Source organism: Carassius gibelio, chromosome A25 (genome assembly GCF_023724105.1).
Source record: "Carassius gibelio isolate Cgi1373 ecotype wild population from Czech Republic chromosome A25, carGib1.2-hapl.c, whole genome shotgun sequence".
NCBI lineage: Eukaryota > Metazoa > Chordata > Actinopteri > Cypriniformes > Cyprinidae > Carassius > Carassius gibelio.
In genome coordinates, this window is record NC_068395.1 from 6,119,111 (window position 1) to 6,144,841 (window position 25,731).

The 25,731-nt window shown below is 38.0% G+C and overlaps 1 protein-coding gene across 1 annotated transcript; it reads left to right on the plus strand.

Moving 5' to 3' along the window:
• Positions 1-383: 383 nt before the first annotated feature.
• Positions 384-25,630, plus strand: LOC127947257 (E3 ubiquitin-protein ligase znrf1). Its single transcript, XM_052544251.1, has 5 exons — positions 384-1,311; positions 16,159-16,254; positions 22,142-22,247; positions 22,731-22,822; positions 23,899-25,630. Exons 1-4 carry the CDS (start codon positions 924-926, stop codon positions 22,786-22,788), a joined length of 648 nt encoding a protein of 215 aa, XP_052400211.1. The 5' UTR covers positions 384-923; the 3' UTR covers positions 22,789-22,822; positions 23,899-25,630.
• Positions 25,631-25,731: the final 101 nt, after the last annotated feature.

The following is a 25,731-nucleotide window of genomic DNA, read 5'->3' on the forward strand; positions in this document are numbered from 1 at the left end:
TTACTGCTGAACTACACTCGCATTTTTTGGGCCCATTATGGAGATGAAAATCTATCACTTTCCTCTAGATAGCAGCTGAAGTATTTATTAGGCCTCTGACTGAAGTGTTGCAAATGAAAACATGAGGAAAACCTAAATTAAATCATGTCTGAGTGCTGCCTCTGTGTTAACTTCGTTAGAGCAACATTACTGGGTCACATCTCTGTCCTCCTTTAACACCATTCATTCAGATCACCAATCGGCTGTTGGAGGTGAGACGTTGTCTATGTAAAAAAAAAAAAAGACAGGTATCTTCTTAATAATTGATTGATTGGGCTAGATATTGTAAATCCATGCTCGCGTTTACAGCACATCTCGCCACTGTTTAATCCGCGTATGCGCAGTAACCATCTCCATTGTCTCCCGGCAGCAGCAGCAGCAGCAGCAGCGCACGGACGGATCTGCGCGAGCAGGGGAGCGGCACACGCTGACCCGAATCTCCAGGCAGACAGAGGAAGGACGAGCGGACCTGGACGCGTGCTCTGGACGGGTATCATGGCTGGTGTATTTTGAGTCAGTCCTCTCTGAATAAGAGAGAGCTTTCTGCATTCAGAGAACTGCGGATGTGTTGTTGCGCGTGGTGATTCTGGGCTGTCCTGTCAGTTGCTTATAAGCGGAGAACGTGTTGCGTTTTTGCTCTCGCGAACGCCTTTATTATCACCCCCTTGTTCTCTAAGGTGATTATTAAGACTTTAAGTCCATGATTCGACCAGGAAAATGGGCTGTTGCGTCTGCGAGACACAGCTGTTTTAGTCAGACTTGACAGCCGCGGATTTTAGCGCTTGTTTGTGTCGCTTGTTTGAAGGAGGTTCGAGAAGCGCCGCAGGGAGATCCGTGACACCCTTTCCGCGACACCCCCACCCATATTTAGCGGATACTTTTGGATGGGGGGTAAACAGAGTACGGCGGGGCGGCCCAGGGGAGCTTTTCCCGGTGTCTCGACTGATGACAGTGCGGTGCCACCCTCGGCCCACTTCGGGCACTACCGGCCAGGTGGCACGATGGGACTGCGCAGCCGCTCGGTGAGCTCCGTGGCGGGGATGGGCATAGATCACAGCGCCACGGTGCCCTTCGGGTTTTACACCCCCAGGGGAACAGACTCGGACAGAGCCGGAGGGGGGTCTGGCTCAGATCCCGCTCATAGCGGGAATGGATACCAAGAAACGGGCGGCGGGCACCACACGGACGGTATGCTTTACCTGGGGCCCCGGGCGTCGCTGGCAGACACGTTGCCCCTGCACATCGCGCCCCGGTGGTTTAGCGCTCGTAGCGGTAAGTGGTAACTTATAAACGGCGCAGTGGCAAGCTCCATCGATGCCACCACATGTAGTACGAAATATCACTTGAGGGGCACGCTGCTGCTCCAATTTTCGCGCTGGCGGGAGGGGCAATGCGCACGAGACCTGTCTGACCAACGACTGTATAAACCAGGTTGCCAAATCTTACTGGGACAATTAGCCTGGGATTACAAAATGAGGGGGACTCGATGGGTATCATCCGCTTAGCTCGAACCACAATGTGTCTCTGCGACTGTGGTAGGGATTTTAATTAATAACAATGATTTTAATTAATAACAATCACTTCACTCAACATATTTGGTTTGTTTAGCTATGATAAGCGATGTCAGTAAGGTGGCGACCATCAAGTTTATTTTTGTTGTTGCGAGTCACTGAATCAATAATTGCCTCACTTTTTGTCAGCTTCAAAACATAACATAATTTGAGTTTCAGTAGCTACATCATTTTAACCACAGTTGGTTATAAGTCAACATATTCATTGTCTGCACATTTTTCTTCATATTGAGATCATGATTAACTCACTTGACAAATAAGTGAATAATAGTCAGTTGGTCAGCATTAATAAACATAGATGCCAATTCAATCTTTCAGGACTCATTGAGTTTGTTCTCAATAAAATGTTTCATTCTTTGTTGCTCTGAGTCTTGTTCAGACTTGTTCAGTGATTCGTACAATAGTAGTTTTACCAGTAAAATGCTCTTCACAAGCACTCGAAAGCTACATATTCATGCTATATCAGTCCTTTAGGACGGTCACTTGCATCTAAAGAAGACAGAAATATGAGTCAGCACTTGAAAGTGTAAAGAACGATTCATTACTGACTGGAACACCACTGCTGGGCTTGTCAAGGCCTGAGCCGCAGCGCTCTGATGCCTTCCAGCTCCTCAGTGCTCATTAAGCAAGCCCCAGATGTGGCCTCCAGAGGAAACCTGCCAGATGTAAACAATTCAACTGCGTTTTCCCTTAAAGGTTATTTCTCTGACATCAAATGAGGTTTCCCTCATTTTCAGGGAACGCCGCTCATGTGAACAGTTGAGGCGTTCAGCCTTGAATGTCATGGTGTGTGATCTGGCTTCTAAACAGTGATCAGCCACAGGTTGCTACTGTGAGTTAATGAATGTCACAGTGAACACAAGAGAGGTCAGGTGCCTTTCTGAAGGGTGGGGCTCAGGGATCATGAGGGGACACCTGTTCTAGGAAAAGTACTGCCTGTTCTCCTGTGTTTGAAAGTAAGACTTAGTAAATAGGTATATTCTCATGTCAAACACTTAATGAAATGGGAAAGACTCATCTGAAACGCTGAATTAAACATACCCACTCATATCAGCCCAGTTTATCTATAATTTAAAGCTGCATAAATGTGAATACATTAACTCTCTGCAATTTCATTGCAGAGTAAATGTATTTTAAAGAGTCCGTAATCTTTTTTTTCACTCCCATGTAGTTCGAAACCTTGATGAATTTATTTTCATCAAGACAAAAGCAGATATTTAGATAATTATTGAGGTTTTCTGCCCATTACAGTGTTAAAAACATTGTTCAAAATAACTTATTTTTTGTTCCACAGTAGTAAATAAGTCATAATGTAAGTCATACTGCATCCTAACTAGCAACAGAAACATTGGCTCAACCAATGGTGTGAGTTCACGGTGGGACTATCTTTTTCGCTGGCCAATGGCAGATGGAGGGAGTGGTCAGGAAACCTGTTTGACACTCTCTTTTTTTACAATTCGATTCAGCCAGTGCCACAGAAACCTCTCCCTTAGTTAACGGCTGCACATTTATGGATTATGGATGTATGTTGTTAGATTAGAACTGTATATATTTAAGTAAACGGTCAGCTAATAATATCTGTAGAGCTCAACCCCTACCGGCTCCACAAGGCATGAATGAGCCTGGATTCAATCAGTGTCTTACAAGTAAATTCTGTTTATTCTCACTAGGCAAACATAAGTTTTGTTTACACGAGTGGCTGGGCCACTTGCAACACTTTGTAGAGAACTTTAAGACCTGCTTTATTCATTTATCTCCTGTGTCAAACTGTGTCAAACTTCATCCATGTTATTTACAGTAACTGTATTACCATTGAACATATTTGGTGAGGTAGAGTCTTTCTTTCTTTCTATTCATTAAACTTTCATTTATCATTCAATTCTTACATGTTGTTATGTACATCAGAGTGAATGGTTTACAGAAGGGACTTGGTTCAGTCCACTGGTTGTTAATTGGATGGAGGTAGATCTGAATGCAAGCATGCAGTCGATTGTAAGAAAGGGGTGATATTTATGCAGACTAAATAATTACAGTAGTCCAGCATTTGTTACCAGAGACAAGCCTGTAATTTCACTGGAAGATCCAGTTAATACATTCTGATTTAAAAGTATGAAGTAAAAAAATGTGCATGAATTAATTGTTCACAATAAGATAATTTAAGTGCCCTATTATGCCTTTTGAATATTACTTTCATGTGTCATGTAGCTGTATGTGAACTTAAAACTATTTCAGTGTGGTTAACATTATGTTGAGAAGATTCTGTATCCTATGCTGTGATAATAAATTAGTTTTATCACATCTTAATTACCACAAACTTGTTAACACTTGACAGTTACCACTAAGAAACATCCTGCTCCAGTCGTGCTTGTGAATCAGTCTCTTGTCGATCAGCCAGTTCAATCGTTTCATCATCAGACTCCGGCTTGAATTGTTAAGGTGCAATCGATACCATCTTTTCTATGTATTTGCAAATCTACATGCGCTGTACGTGGTAGACCAATCCACAAAAGAACTGCAACATCTGACCAATCACAGCAATGAGGGGTCATGGAAAGGAGGGGTTTAGAGAGATTGATTCTTTGAACTGTACGAGTCGTTTACAAATAATTTAGAAATTAGGTAAAATTAAATACATTTTTGGAGAAAACTAATGTTTTAATGAATGCATAATTTTTTTACCTTGCATGCACGTAAACCTGTTTTAGGAGACTCATAAAACAATATTAGCAACCTTAAAAATGGCATAATAGGGGCACTTTTTTCTTAGAAATAAATAAGGTGAATTTAATTCTGAAAATGGTTTAGATCAGTGAAACACAAACATTATGTACCTGAAAAAGATAGTTGTGCTAACTGTGGAAAACTTACTGCCACACTATAATAGTTGTCTGTGATTTTCTGAATGGTTTCTAAATATAAAAATTACAGAATATTATGAGATATAAGTGGATATTTTGTCACATAGTATTTAATATTTGAAAACTGGCAATTTCTTGTGAATTGTTAAATATATTGTAATTCATAATATTTTCGTTATGCAGTAAGTAATTTAATATATTGATTGAATATATTTTTATATAGGGTGTTGCTAGGATGTTCTAAATGGTTGCTGGTGAATTCTGGGTGGCTGGGGTGTAGCACGAAACTTCTTATGTCCTCAAGTTTTTTGATATTCCGATCCTATAATAATTTTTATTGCCTGCCAGGAGAAAATGATTGCTTAGAAAAGTAGCTCACCTCTCCTCAACAATCCACACAACTTGTGATGTCATTCATTTTCATAGCACAAACATGTGGGATGAGTTATGGGCTGGAAATTAAGTATGAGCAATAGTAGTTATGTTTTTCTTAGCAAGCACTACTAATCATCAATAATTGCTTTTATTTAAAGAGTAAGCATGCTGGTGATTCAAAGTTGACTCATTGATAGTTGTTTATTGAGAGGAAGTTTTTCAGATTAATTGTAGGCTCACTGAGTAAGTAACTGTGCTTAATTTCCAATTAAAAGTGGTATTTCTTGCTAATCTTTTTGTTTAAATAATGAATTACATTCTGTGATGTCATTTCAGTCTTTACATAATGTAACAGCTTGCTTATTTCAAAGCTGGTTCATTCATGTTAGAGATGTATCGCCTGTGTTGAAGGCTGGTCAGCTCATTGAGGCTTTCACTCACCTGTTTGCTGCATGCAAGCTGATTACAAGCAACAGTAATCGCTCTGCTAAAAGTGCTCTGTTTAATCATTATTGCTCACCCCTTAGAAAACTGAGTAATCATTCACTGGCCTCCACTGCTGCATGTTTCCTGCTTTTAAAGCAGCCCTCATATCACAACAGAAGTCTTTAAGATTACATTTTAAGTCAACATCAACATTTTGCATTGATTGCAATTGTTTTGGTGGCAAGTCTTTTAGAAATGTTGGGATTGTGGAACATCTGTGCTGATCTGTCTGGCAGCAGGATTCAAGAAATATAGGTCACTCTCTCAAATTGTTTCTGCTGTTTCTTTGCCTCACTGGTCTCTCTCTCTCTCTCTCTCTCTCTCTCTCTCTCTTAGCTCAGGATGTAATACATTTATGCAAAGACACAGATGCACATACACTTGCGCTGCATCTTACTGACACAAAAGCAACACACAGTCTCAAAAACAAAATCAGACACGCACGCATGCACAGATATACAGGTTGTGTTCCACTCACCCAGTGGTATCCTCTGAAGTGCATTTCACTGGATTTTTGGCCATCTAAAGTGAAAAAAGTCAAATATGATAATGTAAATAAACTATACATGGCATTCATTTTTATGTAATTAAAACAATATAATTAAATACAAAATGAATAGTCAATTTTATATAATTTTACACTGAGAAATATATTGAATACTGAATAAACTATATTTAAAAAATGTATAATAAATTTGAGGGTCTTAATTTAGGGGTTTGGGGTATTTATGGGTATTGTTTTAAGTATTATATATTTTGATATAATATAAAAGAACATATAATACAAAATTATATATCAGATGTTATATTCAATATTCATATATTCATTAAATATACATTTTTAATATTATATACATATCTGTTATCATACTCAACCCCTGTTTTGCTGAACTCAAGTTTGAGGATGTTGCCTTTGAACTTCTACACATATCCCCTTCTCAGTGCGTATAGGGAGCAGTGTACACTGTGTGGCGCCCCTGTGAATCGGAACGCAGCTACACACACCACAGAGTTAAAGGAGGTTGGCTGTTGCTGTGACAACCCTGTCGCTTGCCACCGCTGTTTTCAAGCTGCAGTCTTACACGCGGCCTCAACAAGCCTGCCACCCCCACAACACTCAGACACTCATTTCACTCAGACCCAGAGGGAGGGAGAGTGACAGCGACGAAGAGAGAGACATTTCCCCTGCCCCGTCACTCACACTTCCCTCATGTAGCAGCTCCTGTGAATGACAGCTGCCAGAGCTCCTTCACTGAAGGAGGAGCTGCTAGTGCAAGCGACTGGCTAATTAGCAGGGCCTAGAGGAGGCCATGACAACAGTTCCCATGGAGCGGTGACCAAACCTTGCCATTATACAGTGGAGACCAGCTAAAGATAAACCTGTGACAACCACAAGGTTGGCTTGTGTCGCCCCAGGGACTTCTGCGATGTAGTTTTACAATGTTTTTTGCTATTGTGTGCTCACTTCCTTGTCTATTGAGACCTTACACATTGCTATGCGATTGTCTGCATGCTATCAAAGAGAAAAATATAGCCCCGTCTTTTCTCTCAAGGGCCAAAACAACAAGCTTACAGAGGAAAACAGTATGTCTGCACCTATAACCACACACACACACACACACACATATATATATATAAACACACTCAAAGACACTTTTCTCCCTCTCCATGTCATTACCTCCCTCTCTTCTGCTGTTGCCATGGAAACAGCTGTTCTTTTCCCACTGAAGGTAATAAGTTGAAACTAGTTGAGGAGAGTTCGTTCTCATGTCATGTGAACACCGTTGCACCGTTGCACCCATGTTTGGGCATCCTGGTTGTTCCATTCAGGAGCGTCGGAGGCTGTGATTCAGATGGCCCTCCACCGCCGCCGCTGGTGTCAAGACACAGTAAGCCTCCTTGCAGACAGTGTTCTTTGAGAGATGATAAGCGGTGAAAACAACATGCAATATTGATTTATTCTGTTTTTTTTACTGCTTTCATTTTCTTATGTGCTGTATCTCTGTGTGCTTCACATTTAAATGAATTTGTGTCTATTAAAGGTGCCATAGAATGCAAAAATCACTTTTATAAGGTGTTTGAACACAGTTGTGTGGCTGCAGTGTGAAAAAAAATATATACAAATCCACCCACTAATTGTTTTATAATCCCAATAAATTATAAACAGTCTCTCCACATGAGCAGTTCCAGATTTCTCACTACTATGATGTCATTTTTAGGGAAAGTCCCGCCCATTTGTGTAGCTTCCTGTCCTAATAGCATATACAAAGCCCTGAGTGAGAAGCAGCGGTCCACCATTACTGTTTTCTTGCTGTAGCTGCTGGAGGTACATTGTCAGCGCAAAAGAGGCATTAAAAGTGTTGTGTGTTTGGATGCACCAACGAATATAGACCGCTGATGACAAGGTGGTTAAATGTAATTTTCGAAGGAAATGTCCCGGAAGAAAACAGAAAAGTCCTATACGTTTGTGCTAACATTTTACATGTGCTAACATTTTACAATGCTTCGTACGCAATATTTATATTTATTTATATATATTTTATTTTTTTTCGAAAGAGCTTCTTGGCTCTCTGTAAGGCTAATGTTACTAAAACTGCCATTGTCTCTGCCTGTTTTCACTAATGCTGCCTTCACACGTTACCAGAATGATCGTAAATCGGAATGTGGTAGTTAAAAATAGCACTTGGAAGCAATTTGAGGTCAGTAATACTGGTATGCCCGCGAGCATGAGCTCTTAATACTTCGCACTCTTCTGAAAAGGGAGGCGGGAGCACCAGCTCATTTTCATTTAAAGGGGACTAACACAAAAAAACAGTGCATTTTGGCTCATACTGCGACAATTTCAACAAGCTATTTATTTTGAGATAAAACTTCACACACTGGGGACATCAGAGAATAATTTAAAAAATTGTATCAATGCATTCTATGGCACCTTTAACCTTCTTTTTAAATATTTTATGTAGTGACAGACTGATAAATTTCTGATTGTTGTAATTGGTGGATAACAACTGTCTGGTTGACTGACTGACTGACTGAATGAAGGGAAAGTTGTGTCATTTCCAAAATCTATGATTATTTTCCATATGTTATATTTTGGATGTTGGTGTGCTGGCATCCCTGACCCAGTTTCTTGAATAGCTTAACTAGCAACATTTATTTGGTAAATTTTTGGCAATTATTGTGGTGAACATCATGAACATCAAGTATCAGCTAAACTAGCCTAAATAAAATAATCTATTTGTGTAAAATATTTTATTAAAAACACCTGAGGTGGAGCTGACATAAATGAGACGAGATGCTCCTGAGCTTCCTCTGGGATTGTAAAGCATAAACACTTAAAATTTAGATTTTTGTGTAACCTACAAAGGGATATGGAGGCACTTGCACACACACACACACACACACTTTTTAAATAATACTAATACCACACTGAATAAGCTGATACACTACAACTTCGCAACTAATGACAGGGAATGCCCTTGACTCATCTGCTCTCGAATCCGAGGCTTCAAACGGCAAAGCCGCTTGTTGAGCGGCGGCATGCAGCTGCAGTAAAACTGTCCTGATGGGCAGTACTTTAAAAGAAGCTGTCATGCTGTCTTCTCGCTTGCTCGCTCGCTTTCTTCCCTCCTTCGACAGTGCTGTGTCACCATGTTTACATCCCTGTCTCACTCTTCTCCAGCACTCCACCCCTTTTCCCTCTGAAATTTCCTTTCAGAGTGTTGAACTAATAATACAAGTATACATGAGAGTGCTATGTAAACCAACCAGCCAATTACAAAATCCCATGTGCTTTTCTCATATTTGGAGAATCGATTAACTGTGCATAAATTAACAATATTCTTCATGGATTTTTGTGAATAATTAACCCATTTGGCAAAGAACAGTTTTCAAATATTTTTGAGTGATTGTTTTTTTTTTTTTACAAATGTTGGGTGAAATTAAATGTTGAATCATGTAATCATGTGTGTAGAGAAAAATTATATTTCTAATAAAAAAAATATTTATTTATTTATTCATATGTATATATTTAATGTCTTTAATACATATAGGCCTATACATCATGCTTATTAATTTATGATTATATATTGTTATATGTAGGCTATATTCCAAATGTATTTATATCTAGCTTAATAGCTATGTTTTCTCGTACTTGCAAAATCAGTTAACTGCATAAATTAACAATATTCTTCACGTAGCTCAGTTTTACATTTTTAGTACATTTTTACAAAATATTGTGTAACTACATATTTTGATATGTAGTTGAAAAGAGAATTATATATATAATATCACACATATTGATTTATTATGATGACTTAGGCTTGTAAATCCCGCGTTAAAAATGATATAATAAAAGCTATGTCTGAATACAGATTCTGTTGTTTGTCTACTTATTTGTTCCATTATAATATCATCCATTGCTTACTGAGCACAGTTTGAACAGATGGATATTTATTCTTTGTTTGGAAACAAATGTATTGTTGGTGGACATTCTCTGTCACAGACCTGAATCTTTTTAAATGGCCTCTCTTCCTTCTGTTTGCTGTCAGAGTCATTGTATGATGGACAATATACAGAAACCTCACCTAAGAAGAGCATACAATGAAGGACTGAATCAGTGCAGATGTGCATCCTGTGTTGTCCTTTTATAAACCTGAATGAAGGTCAGACTGGGAGAAATTAATTTAACTTTAATGGCAGTGAGACATTAAACACCAAGCTCTCTCACTTCAGCGTTAGAGATGGTTCAATATCTCCCCGTAGTAGTTATATATTTTACAGATCAATATTTTGTAAGGAAAGGAACTGGCGACTGGAACCGAGCTTTAAGGTTCTGCTTGCATTGATGGATGTGTGTTCCGTGCTGAGCTGTAGTGTGTTATGACAAATGAATGGTCACAGGAAGTCATCACTGTCTGGCCAGATGCGGTTTCTAGGCAGTCCTGAGGCGCTTAACACCTTTTAAGGATTTGACCTGGTTTTGTATGTGGTTTTCTGCTGAGTCATGCTGTGGTTTCCTGCTTGTACACAGGCCTGTTTGTCTTTACCAGCGACTATGGTTCATTTCATAGCTTTTGTTTGAAACATCATGATATATTCCTATATATCAGTGTATTCTTAATGTTCAAGCTGTTTAGAAACCAAACTGGAGGTGCAGTTCACTTGGTGGATTTATTAAGACATCTCAAACGGTTTGTCAGCCGTGCTTCGAGTCCTTCCTAATGCAGTTCTGTGATGTAATCATTGAGTCTTTCACAGACTCATGCTGCCGCTGATTGATTAAGCATCTCTACTGTCTGTAAATGTCCTCATTGTAATCAACCCATTTGTTTGAAAACTGTTCAGGAAACACACTGATCTTTTCAAGCCACGGTGTGAAGAGACACAGATCAATCGTTTGATTGAGTGTTGACTAGGGTTATAAACGCATAGGAAAACAAAGGTTTTTGTTAATATAAGTATACAAAACTACACAGAGTTATAGCAAAAATTATATATATTATTAATAATATTGATAGTTTTATTTTGTTCAATTGTTTTATGTTTCAAACTTTTTATTATTTTAATTTTAAAATTGTATTCCTATATTTTTATTATTTCTTTAGATAAATTAAATGTGACTGCTATCAGTGACTGTTTATCATTGCTAGCAAATTTTTATTATTGCATATTGCAATCTGTTTTATATATTTAAAAACAGCACAAAAATGTATTACTATTGCCTTTGTTTTTAATTGCTTTAGTAAATGTGTACATTTGCATGCTTTTCTTTGACTTGATACACTGAATAAGGTCCCATGTTTTCAATTTTGAAGAAAAAAATGGTATTTTGTACAGTGCAACACTGTCGGTGAGTCTTGGGAATTTTGTTTAGCAGGAGCATAAAGCATCTATCTAAGTTGTTTGACTTCTTCGTCTTCGGCCGTGGGGAACAGAGCAAAAACTATATGAGGAAGTATCATAAAAAATGCATGGATATCAGACGGAGCAGTCAGCTCAAAGGACAAGAGCCAGGGGACACTTTAACAGGTGCATCAAACAGCACCACGAGATGCTCTCTGAGTCTCGAGCCTGGATTGTTTTATGGACGTTGATTCATGCTACAAATGAAGGACAAATAGTGACCAACTTTTATATAGAACTACTATAACTATACAAGACCTCCCAAACTGAAAGAAATTACGTTTCTGATTGAAATCGAGGCTGAATTCAAATTGAAATGTCTTTTTGACTATTTACTGTCCCCATTTACCACTAAAACACAAAACAGTGGCAATTAACCAACAATTACACAAAAAGTTCCAAACGCTCAGTCTCCCATTAATGTCCTGACTTGAGCCAGAGCTCATTAAAGACCAATAGAGTGTCTAATTGAGCCACGCACTGTGAGAGCAAGCAGCTGGTCTTCCCAGCAGCCTTTAGGATTCCACTGACTGAGGGGCCCATGGCTCTTTTCTGCCCTTTTTACACAGACTCTTCCCCTCATCAGAGCCCCAACTCTGTTTATAAAGGTTCAAGCCATGCTGCCTGGCATCTGAATTCATATTCAGGTGACAGTTCACTCAAAAATGAAAACTAAGCCATTATTTATTCACATGTATTCATCAAATTTTGCACAAATCACTGTTTTCCATTCAATTACAATAAATATAGTTCTGTTTTGTTTTGTTTTTGTTGCACTTTATTTTACAGTACTTGGACTTACAGTGTACTAACCTAAGAGATACTGGTAATTTAAGGTAACTACATGGGTTAAGGTGAAATTTAGGGTTACATTTATATTTATTCATTTGCGTTCAGTAGATTCAGTGTTAGCACCTGGTTAGTACCCAGTTATTTTAATTACTATAACAAGTACATAGTATGTACACGCGGAACAGGACTGTAACAGAAAGTGCTTCCATTTTTATTTTTTAGCTGCGTAAAGAAGGTAAAATACCATAAACGTAGTCCATATAATTTGTATGCTATGTTTTAAGTCTTCTGAAGTCATAGCAAACTGAAATTTGTCACTAAAAATCTCATCGACAGGGTTTTTAAGAAAAGTAACATTCAAAAGTAACAATTCAAATGGTTCTTTTTAATTAACAGATTGTTTCTTTACTTCTCTTTAATCAGTTGTATTCTTATATTCTTATCTGCATATTTGTTAGTAAAGTTGCATTATTATTTTTTGTTTGTTTGTTTAGTTTGGTCTTTTACGGGTTTTTTTCACACAGTTTCTTCATTTTTCTACATTGTGCAGCAACTGCTGTTGCTTTAAATGTGCTATATACTCTAAAAAAAAAATTCAACTGACTTCTGATTGAGTTTGAACGATCTGTTCACTATTTGGACTCATTCGGTTCTTGAGTTCAATTAATAGCTTACTTCAAAAAGATTATCAATGAGAACTGACTTGAATTTTGGTCAGTTTCTTAAACAAAGCAATCGTTTTGCTTCAGAAGATCGAAGTTATAGTGTACAAGTCCTATGGACCACGTCTGTGATATTTGTTCATCCCTTTCAAAGCTTGGAAGCTTCAGTCTCGATTCATTGTTATTACGTGAAAAGCAGCAATCAAGACAAAGATCAAAGAAAGTCATACTGTTTCAGACCGACATGAATTATTATAATTATATAATGATTATAAGGGTTTTGAAAAACTCTTGGAGAGCAACAATCCAATTGGATGGGGTCAGTTGAGGTAATTTACAGATAAGTTCACTAAGTCTAATGACTTGATCTCATAAGCTCATTGTCATTATGGCTGGTTGGGCATGAAAGACGTCTGTTCTGTATGTTTCTGTGGTGTGCTGCTGTTGATGTTTTCAGTGCCATGTGATACTTGCGTTTGTGGAGACAGTTGGCCTCTCTCATGTGCGACTCGAGATCTGTGTGTTGACAGATGGAACCACATCACCCCCTTTAGTAGCATTGTTTCAGTGACTCACACCTCTTAGGAGACGGGACATCCCTTTCAGAGATTTCCACACCTCCGTTTTCCACTTCAGTCTTCTTTCCATCTCTCTTTCTCTCTCTCCCTATCCATCTGTCCCCAAGGAACGCCTGAAAATAGCAGCCTAGGGAAAACTGGGTCAGTCATCATCATGGGTTCCTGGGGTGGGATTTGGAGGTTTTGGTGTGCTCTAAGTGAAGAGTCGGGTGGTGGAGAGTATCGAACCTGGGTTATATTGACAGATGGAGCTGTCTTCATCCCTACATTTTTTGTGTCGTGTTTTACTGACTTTGCATTTTGGCTCTGTTTCTAATTCTGTCTCACTCGTTTTTCTGGCATTTCTACTTTTGTTCTTTAGACTGTCTGCACCTGCTTTCTTTCACTGAAGCTCACACAAGCGTGAACATTTTTTATGGCATTCCAAACTAATTTGGCAGATTTTTCTTGTTGTTTAACTCAACAGTAGACACTTTTGAAGACAGTTTTCTGGTTGGGATAGTAATTCATATTTTTGTGTGGCCTGCCAAAATTAGCCCTTTTCACACATACAGTTTACATACAGGTAATTACTATTAAGAGATAATGTGTGAACTGGACCTTTTCAAAAATACTGGTAATTTACCAGTATGAATGCAGTAAATTACCAGTAATGTGCTCTGAATGAAGCAGAATGAGATTACCTTTATGAGGACATACTAGTTCAGAACGTGCTGACGTAACACGTTTAATCTACAATCAGGAGCCGTGTATGTTCCTGTGTATGTTTTCAATGCAGCTAACCTTGCTTGAAGAACATGTGCACTGGAAGTTAAACAGCTATGATGTAACTCAATATTTTCATAAACACTAGCAGGAAAATTATGGCATATAATGTGAAGAATTATTGATTGATTTGTACTTTCCTACTGATGACTGTGTGACAATATTATAATTATTTATGACTTGCCTTACATCCTTGATTAATTAAAGACAGAATTTTTGTAGTTGGATGAACAATTTAATGCTATTACTTCTTTCTACCTCATTTAAATAAAAAGATATAAACAAAATTCTACAGTTAACTAGAGATCTTATACAGCTTATGTTTCAGGCTGCTCCTATAAGGAAAAGACCTTGTCTTCACCCTAAATAATTATCAGCGTAAGCACTGAAATAGAGTAAAACTGCTGTTAATTAGATTTTCCCCTCAAACCAAGGTTCCACATCATGAACACAGAGAGCTTCTCTCGGAAAAAATCCAATCAGGTTTTTCTCTTATGTTTACAATTTCTAAAAATCCACCCTCCAGGCAATTGTGAAATGGCTTGCTAGTCAGTGCTTATTTCTAAACTTTACTGAGAGCAACTTGTAGTATCCCAGTTCTGTAAGTTGTACAGAACTGAAATTTGCCTGCTTTTGAGTCTTTTCGGCAAGGTTTGTACAGTACAAACCTTCTCCAATGGAAGTCCCCAAACTCGTTTTATAAAGCTGTGCTGATGTGACAAGTTTTCATATAGTTTATGAATGTGAATACATTTATCAAAGTCTGCTAAGGAACAACACTTTAGCTTGCTCTACAGTTCATTGCATTGGGATACACTGACATGAATCATGCGAAAAGGCCTGCAGGCTTTGCTGTCTGTCTAAAAACAAGGCCTGTGGGCTAAACGGTGGGATGTAAGGTGCCAAACAGAGTCTCAATGACCTGTCGCTGCGTCTGTGTTTATGAAGGAAACAGCCCAGCTCAGTGGTACTCAGTGTGTGAATGGCTCTCTCTTTCTATCTTCCCCTACAGGCCTTTAGTTGATGTCAGAGGACAGGGTGTTAGCTGAAGCTCTCTTTGGTTGCTGCTTTGATGCTAGTGTTGTGGTTTATTGCATAATCGACTGGTTAGACATACTGTTACAGTTAAGTAAGACGCCATATTGAATTTAATGCAGATGAAAACGATGCTGAACTGCACTGTATAAAGGTTCAAGCCATGCTGCCTGGCATCTGAATTCATATTCAAGTGACAGTTCACTCAAAAATGAAAACTAAGCCATTATTTATTCACATTTATTCATCAAATTTTACAAACTCACAACTATCAAAACTATGTTATGAAGGTTTTGTCTACTGATTAGTATTAATGTATATATTAATATATTAATATATAAATAAAATAATTTTTAAGAAATTTTGTCAGCTAAGCAGTCTACTGAGCACTCTGTACTTCTATACCTCATTTCATTCCTGTCAAAAAATTAAATATGGCACTTCAGATAATGACGAAATAGTTACATTGGGATGTACAGTAAATTCACTTGATTTACATTTTTTTGTGTTTTATTTTTTATTTGAACTACTGCTTAAATGTTTGGGGTCAGTTATGTTTTTTTTAATACTTTTATTCAGCATGGGCGCATTAAATTAATCAAAAGATTTATGATATAACAAAATGTTCTAATTCAAATTTATTCAGTTTTTTCTTTATATAAAAGAATCCTGAAAAATATCACAGTTTCCACAACATTATTAATCAACAAAACTGGTTGAAAAGTTTCTTGAGCACCGAATATAAGAAAACAACAAACACACTGCATTATTATACTGTGTAACATGATGGCAATGCTCTCATCTGTTTGTTTGCTGATACCGGCCTAACATGAGCCTCATGTAGCTGCCGATGACATTGATGTATGTGTTTATAAAATGTAAGTTTAAGTTAAAAAGCTTTGCGTCAACGAAGTAACTAAAAGCCAAGCTAATGCATTTGCAGCAGGGCGAGAGAGACATAACGTGTTGCACGGGATTATGGCATTGGCTGTTATCAAACTGCTGCATCACTGTCACAGCTCATTCCACCGCCTTTGCCGGCTTCTTGCTGCTTCAAGAGTTCTGACAATGCTGTTTCCTTATTCCTCTCCAGGATTCAAGTGTCCTGTCTGCTCCAAATCAGTGGCATCCAATGAGATGGAGGTTCACTTCATCATGTGTCTGAGCAAGCCCCGCCTCTCCTACAATGGTAAGACACACCCCCACTCTCTCCGCCCACTCGTGTTCCCGAAAACTTCAGCAGTATCATCTCAATATCTACCCTCTGCAGTATTTTCTTTTCCACTGTATCAATTTATCCTTTTATTCTCCATTTCATTCTGGTCTGTGACTCCATTCGGGGCATGAAAAGAGTGAACTGTGGATGACCCCTAAATCTAGGTCTCTCTCTCTCTCTTTCTGTTTTGCTGTGGGAAACCACGTTTATCACCCTTTTCTCAGTTTTTTACCCTCTTCCATCATTCTCTTATTTGCCATTTCATGGCATCTGTAAGCTATCTTATTACAAGATTTTTACTCCAGCCATGTTTGATATTACTGTTCATAGTATCTTAAAGATATTACTGAATTTACATTGCATTCAAATTCCAAATTATGATGGATATCCGAGTAAAATGTAATGTTCAGTGGGAAATAAATTAGGCAATATCAGACTTTTTTTTTCACTGGGTTTTCATTGGATCCTTTTATCAGTCATGCCAAAGTTAAATATAAGGCTATAGTAAATATAAAATATTCCTAGATTGACAAGCAACACTACAGTAGCTCACTATCTGTTCTGTGAGCTTTTGGATCAGTAAATCAAGTGCAGCTTTGCAGGAAGGTGGTAAACATGTCATAGCTGTAGTGACCCGAAGACATGCGTAGTCTCTGTTTGTAACAGCTGTGTTGGGTTGGATGGATGTCTGACAGCTACCTGACTGAGGGACAGCTGTCCGAGCCAGCTTGAGCTAAAGGTGACCCGGAGCGATGCATCTGATCTTTACTGGTGTCACATGATCTGTGTTCCGAAAACATTCATTTAATGCCCTTTGGTTTACTTGTCAATAATTATTGACCTAAAACAAGGCTTTTAAATGTACAGGCACCTTTAAAAGTAAGTTAATACAGGTTATGCATGTTAATACTAGTTTTAAATAGCAAGAAAACTATTTTCCTTACCTTTTTATCTGTTTTGCATCTATTCAATCCCTTGTTTTATCATTTTAGCACTTACTGACCCCACCATGTTGAAGTTAGTGGCATTATCAGACCAGAACATTCTGCAGCGAATCTTATTTCCCACAATGCACTCTGTCCCATTGTCAACTGCAGCCAGTGACAGTCACACATCAGCAGATCTGGCTCACTGTAAAACCCACTGTCTGTGAATGCAGTATGTACACTCTGCTTGCCTTTTTACACTATATGGCTTGTGCCCTCTAGCCCTCCATGTCTCTGTGAACTCTAATCCACCCGTTTGTATTGATCCAGGCAGGGAAATAACCCTGGACTAATGCTAGATGTAACATTGGACTAACCCTGAGCTAATAAATGTTTCACCCCAGAGGAGATGGTAATAAAGGTTGAGGGGATTTCATTCTAACAATATTCAGCAGATAGCAAAACATGAGTGTGAATTTCAACATTTTTCGTAACTGACAGTCACAAAATAATGAATGGATATTTTATTGAGTTTTTTTCTCTAAAATACAGCTCTTTTTTTTTGTGATGTTCAAAGTGTTCTGAATATCAATAGATAGATAGATAGATAGACAGACAGACAGACAGACATAGAGAGATAGAGAGATAGATAGATAGATAGATAGATAGATAGATAGATAGATAGATAGATAGATAGATAGATAGATAGATAGATAGACAGACAGACAGACAGACAGACATAGATAGATAGATAGATAGATAGATAGATAGATAGATAGATAGATAGATAGACAGACAGACAGACAGACAGACAGACAGACATAGATAGATAGATAGATAGATAGATAGACAGACAGACAGACAGACAGACAGACAGACAGACAGACAGACAGACAGATAGATGAGACCATGCAGAAAACATTGTGCAGCAGAAATGTTTTTCTGCCCTCTGAAAAACTCTGTCTCATCCCCCTCCCCATGTGAGAGCTAAATTTAACAGCAGGTATTAAAATATCATCATGCTTAGTCCTGGATTGGAAAAGACACACTGGTCAGCTCACATGGGCCCTTCTGAGGGTGATACACACACTTATACACACACAAAACTGCTGTCAAAGGAATAGCGTTAACATTTCAGGGGCTGAATCTAAAAGCCCAGACACAAATTGACAGCTATAGCAAAGAATGAGGATCATGATAACCAACAACTGAACGGCCTAACCAGTGACTGATCTCTCTCACACACACACACACACACACCAGTCCATTCCTGTAAACTAGTGCAGCTCGTCTCAGCTGCTGAAGTCATCGGCCCTAAGAGGATAACAAGCTCAAGTGCAGGAGGTTGTCGTCCAGGGATGTGTGGGGGAAAGGGCAGCATGTTTGGCTTGCCGGGACTGGTGTCTGGAAAATTGCAACAGCATTCGAGAATTTTTTTTCAGAAATTCCTTCATAACTCACAAACAACTACACATCTGTCTAATATATATTTAAAAGAAGACATTTAAATGGCAAAATGTAACTGCACTATAAATACTTAAGAATTAGAGTGAGAAATATAATAATAATAAAAGAGTGTTGCAGTTGTCACAGTAATGAGGTTAAAGGGAATTGTAACACTTGAAAATATTTGCCATTTTGATTTTAAATAAGACTCGACATTAATCATTACTGTATAGTTTTGTCCTTTGTGTGTTATAAATTTGAATATGTTTATTTTCATACATTTGAGTGGGACATTTAATTATTATTTCAAATACATTACAATTATTTGATTTTTAAACAATATATAAAAAATAATTATAACTATAATATACAGAATACACTGTAGTAAGATCGGTAAGTAAGATTTGTTAAGTTAATACTTTTATTCAGTCAATATGCATCATATTGATCAAAAGTGACGGCAATGACATTTATAATGTTACAAAATATTTCCATTTCATGCTGTTCATTGAAATGTTCTGTTCATCAGAGCATTCTGAAAATAAAAATAAAATCACTTCCATGAAAATTTGAATCACCAAAACTATTTTCAACATTGATAATAATAAATAATAAATGTTTCTTGAGCAGCAAATCATTATATTAGGATTTCTGTAGGATCATGTGACTCTGAAGACTCTGAAAACTCAGCTTTGCATCACAGGAATAAATGATATCTTAAAATATATTCAATTAAAAACAATTATTTTAAATTGTAATAAAATGTCATAATATTACTGTTTTACTGTATTTTTTATCTAGGTCTCGGTGAGCAAAAAATATTTTTTTAAAATTCAAATATTTACGTACTTAATGGTTAAGTTTAATTCCAGCCTAACTTTGAAGAAATGTAGCATGTTACAATTGCCCCTGGTCTCCTGTACTGCGTCGCCTCACTAAGCTGATTTGTGTTTGGAGCATATGTCTGCCGTCTGTTCTCTATTCATTCCTGCCATCATCTCCTGTTTTTCCCAGCTCACCTCTTCTTGCTTCCCAACCCGTGTAGTTCTCTCTCCCTCCATCGCATCCTCTCTAAACTGCTATCTATCTCTTTTCCTGTCTGCTTGCTCCCTGCACACAAAACAATGGAGCTTCATCTCCCCATCTTCACCTCAGGTGCCCTAACTTCACTTTTCCAGCAATGCAGATAGCTGGCCGAAAAATGTATTTTGTTATTGTTCATTAAAACTAAACTGAAAGAGAAAACCTGAATAAAAAACTAAATGTACCGATAAACCATTATAGAAAAAACATCACAAACACCTTTGTGTGGAATTGCACCTCTGTAGCGTGAGACTGATCCTAAAGCATTCTGGGAAAGCTGGGTTAACTCTTAATTAATATCCTTCGTTTGTACGAACTCCATTATCCTGTGATGATTCTTACTAAAAGCATTCAGAAATTACCACCCTCCTCACCTTAACACTCACAGAAACACACACTCACACACAGGTGTTTCCACGGAAAACTGTGAACGTTAGACACGAAGTGCTCTGTTTCGTTTTCTGGCACATTTCCTGTGAAGAAGACTTTTACTGGAAACTAAAACAGGCTGAGAACGGTGTATTTGTGTATGCGTGTGTGTCTGAGTCATTGTGCTGGTATGGGCATGCAAGTCAAATCGTGTTGGTTATTGCCCTTAGGCTATTAGCAGAAAATGAGTATACACCTGGTCATCATCTCTCTTCACATCACCCCAAACATACACACAGCAATGAAGCATGAGTAACTGTCTTTAACTACTATTTATGCTAACTGCCAACCCACCTCTCCGTTGACGTAGCGTCAGGGCATGCAGGTTATATGCAGGTGCATATGGGCCCAGGCAGTTTGGGGGTCCACCAAACTGGGGGGATCTTTTATTTTAAATGAATAGAGCCCTGAATAGGCCCGGCCCATGTCCAAAAGCTTATCCGATTTCTCGGCCCAAGTCCGACTGGATACCATGTCTTTTTTCTCTGTCTTCCCCATTACACAGCTATTAAAATAGTTCAGTTTTGGATTTTATGAGCAAAGTGGTCATATTTGTTTTTGTTTCTTTATTAAGTTACCTAAAAAAAAAACATGATTTTTTTTCACCATGCATTCAAATATTCATGTTTATTTCATGCTGCAAAATGTTAAAGAGGAAAATATCATTGATTCATATGCATCTTGATATGAGGCTAATTATCTCACACATTAAAAAGCGTAAAAACACATCTTTGGTCTGATGTTTAAAGACTGAGAATTTGTTGTAGCAATGCACAAAGCTGCGATGGTTGAGTGTCTTGCGTGCTATAAATAATGAATGGACCTGAAAACGTAAACATAAGTTCCAAGCATTTGCCTAAATAGTTATGATTCACTTCAGAAAAATCATCAATAGGACCAAATTTAAGTTAACTGAGTTGGAGCCCATAACATTTGGGGGGATGGCACTGCATCACTTAACCAGAGCTGTCACTGTGAGTGAGAAGGCAGAGGAACACAGTAAACCGCATTTCATGCGTCTTTACTCACCACTTCCCCCTGCTGGCAAACAAGCCATTTTGAATATTTTTTTATTTTTTATTTATTTTTAATAACAGTGAATGGTGGTCAGATGAGATGTTGTCAGGCCATATGTCAGTAAAATTGCTAAACAGATTTTTCAGTCCTGTTAGCCCTTATACTGTGCTCGTAACACAGAGCTCTTCAATTGCATGCACAAAAGCAGTGGTGCATGCTGTATATAATTCTTTAAAAGTGTTAAATGAAACTATGAGCATGCAGTGTCATAGTTATGTCTTCAGTTAAGTCGTGAAGTTACCAAAAAGGTGATTAAAGTTGCCTTAAAACACCAACTGTGCATGCACGTATTTGTTTTATATGAGTCAAATTTAAGAACATGTCTCTGAAATGCAGTGTATCGTGTAACTGTCCTGGTATGGAGCAGTGCAACACTCTTCCTGATCTAACAAACCCGATTCAACTCCTCAGCTCATTATTTTAGACTTTAAGAGCTCAGGTGGGTCAGAAAAGGTAAAGAGTTGTGACAAAACGCGATGTGTGTCAGATCCACGTCATGTTCGGCAGTGGCAGCTCTTAAAGCAGCTAAAATAACCTAATTATTAGGTATAATATTAGGTATAATAACCAGCTGCTTTGAAGAACAAAAGAAAAAAATAGGAAATCAATAACTTTTTTTGTAGCTTTAAGGATTCATTTATATTTAATTAAGACTTTTGTGTCATGTTATGTTAAAAATAGGTTTTAGGTTTCTTTGATGTATAGAAAGTTCAAAAGAACAGCATTTTTAAAAATAGAAATCTTTCGTAGCATTATACATTTTCTTTGTTGATCAGTTGAATGCATTCTTGCTGTATAAAAAGCATGCATTTATTTTAAACTGACTCCAAACTTTTTGAACGGTAGTCTTTTAGGTTTGCATTATGTGCTCACTGTGAGTGTCTGTGTATGTGTTATAGATGACGTGTTGTCAAGAGACGCAGGAGAATGTGTAATATGTCTGGAGGAGCTACAGCAGGGAGACACCATCGCTAGACTGCCGTGCCTCTGTATCTATCACAAAAGGTGAGATGGACCGCAACAACACGTCAGATTCCCCGTTTTTATTGCACAGTTAAGTGAACCACATGTCTTGCTGACATACTTTTGTAGCTCACATTTGAGATGTTTTCAGATGTTGAAGCACAATCAAAGAAATTTACCACAAGCTCAGTCCACCAACCGATAAATCCTATCACTTCCAAGTTAATCGTCATATTTTTGGCCTAACCAGCTGCAACCGGCAAGACATTTGTTACACTTGCTTACATGGTTTCTATATCCAGTCCAGAATCCTGATCTACAAAGCTTTATATTATGTTGGCTGTAATTTAGTCATTTCCTGCACAAAATTATATAAAGCTGGAACTCATTGTGACACAGGACACTGTGACAGTCTTAATAACCATTAGAATCATTTAAAAGCATTATGATAATTGAAAGGTTCTATTTCTGATGTAAATGACATGATTAAAGTTAAACTGACATTGTTAGCATCTCTTTCATTAGCTGTATAGACTCCTGGTTTGAGATCAACCGCTCCTGCCCTGAACATCCTTCAGACTGACCTCCATCATCTACTTCTGATACCACTGAGAAAGGTGAGCACCATCACACAAATATTCTCAGTATATCTCAATAATCAGATATTCCAAGATATTTTTTTTAGTTTATCAGACTGTAATTAGCAGCATTATCTCATTACTTCAGTGCATCACTTTTAAATAGGTTATTGAAAGTTTCTTCCAAAATAGCAAAAATAAATTTAATCATAAAAGCTTGTCAGGAGGATTTTTAGACATTTAGTAAACGTGGAAGTATCACCGAAATGTTTTAACTCTTGAGGCCTCTATATATAAAATTGTGTTCACGAAGTTCTAGAACCCAGACCACTTGTTATGATTATTATTATTATTGTTTTGCAAATTAAACACTTTTTTTAGCACTTAAGTTCTCTAAAAGAATCCATGTTTACAAAGGTCTAAAACTCAGACCACTTCAATAGTATATTATTATTTTAAATTATTAATAATCTTAAAATATCACAAATAACAGTAATAATATACAATTGCAAGTTTTTACACTTGTGTTCTCAAAATAAATTAGGCTTTCACAAACAACTCTCCTATTATTAATATTATCAACAATAATAATGTAGTATTATTTAAGAAAAATGCTAAGTTAACAAATTTGTTTATCTGAAAAATATTGCTACAGTCAGTTATTCTCCTTTGAAAATTTGCGTTCCGGGCCGGAATGTCAGTCTTTTTTTTGGTTTGCAAAACCCGCCCACTGCCAGTTTACCCAATTGTATTTCAGGACCCAGTTTGCCAGTTGGTAGAAAACACAGCATATTTCATTTCACTCCTCATCCAGTGCGCTTGTTCTTGTTGGTGCCATCAGTCTGGCAACCTGTGTGTGCATCAAGTCTGAGGAGGAGGGGCCGAGTGAAAAAATATTTTGAATTTGGACTGCAATACCTAGTTCAACCACTCGGTGTCAATCCTACATAAAGCACCTTTAAACATGCTTGTGTTTCTATGTATAGATGCACTATATGTCTCCCACACAGCTGACTTACAGTACACCACGCTTAGATCACCTCCCAAGACCCCTGTCACAAACACCCCTGGGCTCAGTATGACTCTCATATTCCATCTTTTTTCTCTTATTTTAGGGCACTTTATGGACCTAAACCTGGATATCCTGACACAAAAATAACCAAATAAATCAATCTACCAACCAATTCGATCAAAGCCTGTGGAAACGGAAATGTGTCATCGCAAAACTGAACCAATCAAAAGCGTTCATCCAGCCAACGCCGTCATTACCACTTGCAGAATCCCAGAATCTCCTGCCTGCTGTGCTAGAGACTGCTAAACTGCTAACCGGGCCCCTTCACGGCAAAACCACCAACACTGGATCTCTGGCTTTGGAAAACGTCTCGCTTTCTTGCCCCCTCGACATACTTTGTGAACGTATCGACTTGTGTGTTCAGTCTGTATTCTGACCAGTGCCCCTCTCCTTGTGTATGTTATCAGATGGAAGGAGATGGGGAAGAGGGGGCGGGGCAACACAAGGGGTGGGGTGACAAAATGGGCAGGGCATATGCAGAAAACAAATAGAAAGTAGACCTCACTTTGCAAATCGATCCAGTGGCCACACTTGTCCTGTCAATCAAACGAAGCTGATTAGAGGGGTGTGGCAGGGGCGCGGTTTCATACCGGGTTGGTGGGAGGAGTTTTGTGTGTGCGATTCACTCGTTAGTGATGTGTTGGACAGCCGGTGGACGTATATTTAGTTATTCTGTGTGTGCATGTCTGTGATCATGTGTCCACAGGCGGGGAAATGTGTAAATTGTGTTTCCTGTTAGTGCCAGAGGAAGTCCAAGACATCAGCATGTGCATTGTGATGGGGGTTTACGGTCATAAATGGAGAGAAAATACACTCTCGGTCTGTCTTCAAATGTTTACAATTCACATTAGATGTCTTTCCCCTTAGGATTCAGAAATGAAAAGAAGCTCAAAGTAATTTTCCTAGTTCCATCTGCAATTTTTTGGGCAGTTATTAAGAAGCGCCGACCATAATATTCAGACAGTTTCCCTGTGTGTGTGTGTGTGTGTGTGTGTGTGTGTGTGTGTGATTTCAGCTTCTGTCCATCCTCCCATGTTTTCTCTATGTGACCGACCAGCTTGCGTCTGGTAAGCTAATGTTGCTTCACTACTGTATGTAAAGCCCAGATATACTGGTGTGGATCTATTACAAGATCATTTCTATGATCTGCATTAACTTTTTATTTTTGAAAAATCTGTGAGAAACCTCACGAGAGATCTATTTAACCTTCAGGATGCCTCCGTCTACTGTATAAACAGCAAGCACTGTTAGAAAATAATGTTGCTGTAATTGTAAAAAAAAAACACAAAAAAAAAAAAACATTTAAAACAAATGAAAAGGGGAAAGGAGTAAAATGAAAAAAGGTAGAAAAAATAACCGCAAGAAAATATATGACAACCTATTACTTTTTGTGTTGGATTTTTTTTTTTCTGCTTTGTGCCTGTAAATGAGGGCATACAAACACCATCCATCAAAACAATGGATAACAATTTCTCCTCACCTTTTAAAACGAATCAAACAAACAATAAAAACAGAGTCAGGTAGCGTAGTACTATCTTGTTCAGCGTGGGCTGCGGAAAGCGACTCGGCACTCTCGAAAAACCCAGCCTTTTCTTATTTTTGCGTTCAAGTCATTTTGTATGTTTTCCTTGTCTTTTCTTTTTTTCCAGGGACATGAACGGATGCCTGTTTCTAGGAGTGTACAAACTAAGTGTCTGATGATTTCGATGTGCAATCTGTGGGACAAGTAATAATGATAATGATCATACATATAATTAAAACAAGATGAAATAAGACCAGATGTTGCTTTCTTTTATCGACAAGTCCACTCCAAACACACAAAAAGGGACAAATAAATTCAAAAACAGTCATTTAAGAACGAACAAGAAACAAAATA

Excerpts from the sequence above, each read along its gene's own strand:
- LOC127947257 (XM_052544251.1), top strand. The coding sequence starts at position 924 with ATGGGGGGTAAACAGAGTACGGCGGGGCGGCCCAGGGGAGCTTTTCCC. Across the intron at positions 16,255-22,141 it reads GCCCCGCCTCTCCTACAATG|ATGACGTGTTGTCAAGAGAC; the intron begins GTAAGACACACC and ends TATGTGTTATAG. Across the intron at positions 22,248-22,730 it reads CTCTGTATCTATCACAAAAG|CTGTATAGACTCCTGGTTTG; the intron begins GTGAGATGGACC and ends CTCTTTCATTAG.